This window comes from Charadrius vociferus, unplaced genomic scaffold (genome assembly GCF_000708025.1).
Source record: "Charadrius vociferus isolate BGI_N301 unplaced genomic scaffold, ASM70802v2 scaffold964, whole genome shotgun sequence".
Taxonomy (NCBI): domain Eukaryota; kingdom Metazoa; phylum Chordata; class Aves; order Charadriiformes; family Charadriidae; genus Charadrius; species Charadrius vociferus.
Genome location: NW_009647945.1, coordinates 422,765 through 428,517, shown reverse-complemented (window position 1 = coordinate 428,517; position 5,753 = coordinate 422,765). Strand labels below are relative to the sequence as shown.

The window sequence follows — 5,753 nt, the reverse complement described above, 5'->3', positions numbered from 1 at the left end:
CCTCAGTGAAATTCATCTGTGGCCCTGTGTGCACTCTTGAGTTTACAGGTTCAAAAATTATTTACAGGACAAGCTCTTACTGCGTGTATCTCCCACTCTGCAGCCTCTGTTCCTCTCCCTCCTGGTCTCAGAGTGGAAGCATGACTCAGCTCACCGCAAAAAGAGCAAGTTCATTTAAATAAATTAAAATGGACAATGACCAATCCCAGAAGCTTTTGTTTAGGCAGCTTCTATTTATGCACAACTGTAAAAAGCAAGATTTTTTTCAAAAATGTTATGAATTAGTCAGACCTGAGCCATCAACTCATTCACCTATCAAATTCTTAAATAAAAAATGAACTGTTAAATGCATCCAACTCTGCCCCAATCAACATGGCACGAAAGCCTATTAAATGTGCAGCTCCTCCAGACAAAACAGTTTTTCAGTGTTTTTAATCCTTACCAGTAATCAATTATCCTTCAAGCTCCCACATTATATAATTAGAGGTGCTTCCAGAAGGTGACTGGTAATTCATCAGACTGCATTTTCCTTCCAACTCCACTCTTTCGATCTTTTTTCTACAAGATCTTGCACAGATCAACAGCAAAGCCATTTTTCCTTTAAACATCATTTCTCCCTCTGAGCAGGTTTTTCCTCATAAACCACAAACTTAAATGTTAACGCGCACAAGTTAGGCCTCAAAATTCAGCTCTGAAAGGAGCAACACGGAAAATAAAATTTGACTCCCTTAAAGGAACAGTCCATTACCAATTTCAACATTTGTATCCCTAAGGGGAACCAACTGAAATCTTAATCATACTTTCCCAAAGTTATCACATATTTCTTCAGCTTAATGCTCCCCCAGTGGTACCCAAAGCATTTCTTGATATACAAAGCTACGCGTGATCGTGTTTTTAGCCTGAAAAACATCTGCAGTTCCTCATTAATAGCCACTGCCATAGATGCAAGTCTTTGGTTTCACTCAAGAGTCTCAAAAGATTTTAAAGAGGACCCATAAACCACTTAAAGTTATAACAACCCATTCATTGATGGGGAGAAAAAGCCATACAATAACCTGCCAAAAACCATACAGCCTGTTGCTCTTCGCATAAATAAAATCAAAACTGAACAGCATCTATCCCTGGATGCCTCTGCTACTGCTTACAGGCAGTCATTTTTAACCCAACCTTTGCAAGACAGCTGCCTGCTCACAAGATACTCATCCCTCAAGGCTTACATCAGGTGTGCACACTGCTGAGCCTTCCGGCCCAAACCTCATGTTTTGGTTTCTACAAACCCTGGAGAAGTACAGAGGTGTGTCAAAGCTCCTACATCTTCACTCCACAGAAGAGGGCTGATGTCACACACCAGGGTCCCCCATCCTCTGGCCTGATACAACAGGTATAAAGCACCATACCACCTCTCATCACGAAGGCTATGGTTCTGAGCCAAGTGGTCTGTAAAGACATTTGCTCAGGGAGAGACATGAGAGAGGAGAAAGTTTCCCCACCTCCCAAGTCCCTCACGCCTGAGATTAAGCCTCAGGTTCCTGTACGACAGGCCAATACAGTGCAAGTGGCATTGATAGCTCAAAACATCCTCCCAACGCTAACAATGTCACACCAAGGTTTTACAGTAATGTTACCTTCACATTAACAATGTTTTTAACACCTTCTACCCGCCTGTGAAACACGGTCTAGCAGCAGCAACTTGCTCAATTCTAGAATTATTTTAAAGTGGAATATCGCTAGTCATTTGCTGCTGCTTAGCTTGCACAATCAAGTGGAGCTGTCTCTTCGCAATGGCCGTGTTTAAATCCCACAAGAACTCCAACAGCTTGCCCTGGAGGAGAACCTCCATCGGCACAAACTGCAAAACCTGCTGGGCTGAGTCCGTGTCTAGTAGAGAGCTCATGAGTTTATTCAGATGCTGCAGATACTCAACAACTGGATTTGGGAGGCCTCGGTAACCAACGCACAGCAAAGCGGCACTAGTCCTGGGCGGTTCACGGGAGGTCGGACAAGCAAACGTGATGCATCTGAAACAGCAGTGCAGTATAAAGACCAGGCCAGCCGTGAAGCGTGTAAAACAGGAGAGAATAGGCAAAACCAATGCATCTCCCACTGTAAGCTGATTCAACGAACACAGGACACACTCCAAAAGCTGCTGCTGGTACTTTGGTTCTCCATCATAAAGCAAAGAGAAGCTGAAAGCCAGCAGTGTGGCTGAGTCCAGAAGCTTTATTTCCACACTGGGTTGGATTTCAGTATCACAGAGGGATGGAAAGCCCACCACAAGGCACTTGAATTGGTCACTATATCTTTCGCTTAGGACTTCCTGATGACACCTGGAAAGATCAGAGACTTCTGCCAATATCAGTGCCCCAGGAAGAACTTCACAGGAATGACAAGTCTGCAGCATTTGTCTGCTTTTCAGCCTCCCCCCCATCAATTCTTTCATAGCTTCATTAAGATTTTCCAACACTTGACCATCACAAAACGGAGAACATTTTACCACTGGTAGCCTTTTTCCTTCCAAAACGTACCACAAGCTACACTCGAGGTTAGAAGATGATCCTTCCAAGATGCATGTTTTACCAGCATTATTTAGACTATGTTCTTCAGCCCAGTGATTAAAATAGCCCTTTGCCACTTTATCATTCCATGTAAGGGTTTCCAGCATCTTCCTTTCATTGTATGTACTAAAATATTTGTTTCTTTGCCCAAACCATTTTGCATTCATGCTGCAACCGGTCTGAGATTTCTTGACAAGCCAGTTATTTCTAGCAATGGGTTTCATACGAAGCCTTTGCATGAAGAACTCTACCGCACAGTCTCTTAACTCATTCAGTTTCACCTGCTCCGCTTCTTCCATGCGCTCAAAAAGATGGATGTTCTCAGAGATAGTCTCTACCTGGCACTTGTGGAAGAACATGCAACACTCTTCATGGATTTTAAGAAAAGACTCCGGTAGCGTATGCTGGGGAGAGAGTGGTTTATTTCTGCTCCGAAGTTTTGTATCATCTTAGAAAGGAGCAGATGAATGCTTTCTCTGCCCATATAACGAAGACAAATCACATAGGCTTCTGAGTTTCCAGCTTTGCTAGTGGCCGGCTTAAAGACATGGACCTCCTCAAAAGAGCAGTTTAGCAGAAAGAGCAGGTTGGTAGAACAGTGTTCAAATAGTGTGAACATCTTCAAAACAAAGGAGCCTCCAGCACCCAGGATCATTAAAGCAGTGACGGTTTCACAGTAATGAAGGGGTGAGACAAGAGCCTCCTGTTCACCTGGGTTTCCCTGGCAATCAAAGCTGCCATCAGCAGTTACCAAGTGAACCGTGGCCATATTACTTACAAAGCTCTGAAGTCCTGTTAGATGTTTCAATGTCATTACATCACCCGTGTTATCTGGGCCAAAGTACCACCAAGGCAACGTATTTGCTATAAGCCGGTCATCCATGATCATCATCAGGGTGTCATTTGCTTCGTGATACGGGTTTAGAGTATTGGCGACCCAATTCCAGTCGCAAGGGACATGATGGGATTTCAAGTAGTGATTGAGGCTGGCTATAAAAGCCCCAGGTGCTTCACAGAGGTGGACAGTATTCAGTTCTCCATCCTGAAGAGCTTCTTCCGGGAGAAGAGGAAAACCGCACAGGATCTCGTGAAACTTGCACCAGGCCTGGGTGCACAGCTCAGCATTCACAGATTTCTTCACATGGGGAATTATTTTCCCCGCTTTATTAGTAAACGAGGTGTGCTGATGCCATTCTTCCAGGTTCTTGTCACTCAGTTGATTCTTCACTTTGTTCATCGAGTCCTTCAGAGCCAGGAGTGAGTTGAATTCCTCGTGATCGCAGGTAAAAGCATCACCGGGATCTGGTAGCTGCCATTCATTATTCACTGGCTTAGGGTAAGTAAACTTCTTTGCAAAGAGCTTCTCGATTTCAGAACGAATTTCAGGACTGAACTTTTCCAGGTTTGTAGTCTGGTCAACATAAGGCTTCTTACATTTGTTCATTCTTGGATTGATTCACAACCTGGATGACAGCAGGGGAGAAGAAACAACGTCACTCCAATCACAAGTGTATGTAAATAAGCAAAGTTTGGGGTTTGTTTTTTTTTTAAATAAAAATTCTCCTGTTTGACCCCTGTATTCTGGAATGAGAGAGAAATGCTGCACAGAATCACATACCCATGAGGAAAATGAGGGCTATCCTGAATAAGGCTATTTGGCAATCAAGAGGTTCACAGGTTCAATCACCCTCCGTGCTACTTACATAGGAAGTGAAGAAGATTTGGCTGCTGCTTTGGCTCTTCACTGACCTCCGAATACTCTGCTTACTGTATTTGTATTTAAGTGTTTAGACCTATATCTCTCTTGGCCACAAAAGAGAACATACCACAAGGTAAACAAATTAAACAAGCGGCCCAGAAATCTTTTCATCCGATTCTGGTAGTTTTTATCCACCTCCCTCACAGCACATGACACAAGCTTTGACAGGGAGCAGCAAACTGACAACAGCAAACCCTCACACCTCTCCCACCTCACCCAGTATGATGCTGGGAGAGCCCCCTCACTGGCATCCCCAATAACAGCCCTGACACTGAAGAGACTCTGACAAGAGGTTTAACACCAGCCTGCAAGCAAAACCCCTTTGCTGTGCTTAGTGTTACACCTCTCTGCCAGGCCACTGCAAATCTTTACGCCTAGCTTTCCCTACTGGAAAAACAGTGATAAATCCGAAGTGAGAAGAGACTTTCTTGCACCCATGGTGAATGGTAACTCGTGCTTGATGTTAAAGGAGGCAGTAGCACAAAGTGTTGTGCTTTGCATGGCCTGAAGCAGACTAACATGAGCACACTCTGCACAGAGCTAACGAGTCTGCTGCAATCTGCTCCAGCGCACAGCACAAGGCACACAAGGCAGAAGTTAGGTTCACTAACCAGAAATCAGCCAGTCAGCAGCCTATTCAAAACAAAGATGTTCATTTAAGCAAAATAATTTAATCAAAATTACTGCAAGAGACAGGAAATCCCTTTGTGTTGTCATTTTAACCATCCCCCAAACTACCCCATTCCCTCAGAAGCAAAACACAACCATCTCAAGTGTTACAAAACAGTTTAGCGTGAAAAAATACTAGGTTAAAATTGAGAAGGAAGTGAAACTCTGGAAGCAGGCAGAGCAAAGTATGGCAAACCTAAACACTTTAACCTTCCCCTTTCATCCACATAGCATCTCAGGCCACCTCCCCGCAACCCTGGCTGTCTCCTCTCATAGCCATCAGGAGGAGCAGCATGCAGTTATATACACACGGGTGATGTTTCATCTCTCGTTTCTTCAATCTGACTGCCTTTCAGTAAGCATATTTAGTTTCACTTTCCTTTATGCAGACATATTTTGGCTTTAATCTACAAATTTCTCACTACAGGTGCTGAGTAGAAGGGGAAAACAGAGAGCAACGCAGGGCAGCACTGTGCCTTGAAGCAGTTTTACTTCATTTTTAAATACCAACTATGAGCATGGCCTTTTAATTACAGATCACACCAGCAAATCCCTCAACAAGCTCTCATCCAAAGCACAGCAAGGGAACAGGCTTTTCCTTTTGTATAATGATTTCCAGTCCCCATCAGCCTGCGCTCGACTCAAACCTGCCGAAGAACTCTGGGCTCCTGCCCACCCCGCAGCCTCTCACACACACCCCAACACCGGGGGAGGGACGGCGCCCCGCACACCACCTCCCTCTCGGGCCGGCCCTTCCCGGCAGCCCGCCC

General features: G+C 44.6%; 1 protein-coding gene across 1 annotated transcript; it reads right to left on the bottom strand.

Moving 5' to 3' along the window:
* Positions 1 to 1,711: 1,711 nt before the first annotated feature.
* Positions 1,712 to 3,999, bottom strand: CMTR2 (cap methyltransferase 2). Its single transcript, XM_009883264.1, is given in 2 exon segments — positions 1,712 to 2,979; positions 2,982 to 3,999. Coding segments are annotated over 2 exon segments (2,286 nt in total).
* Between the last annotated feature and the right edge of the window lie 1,754 nt (positions 4,000 to 5,753).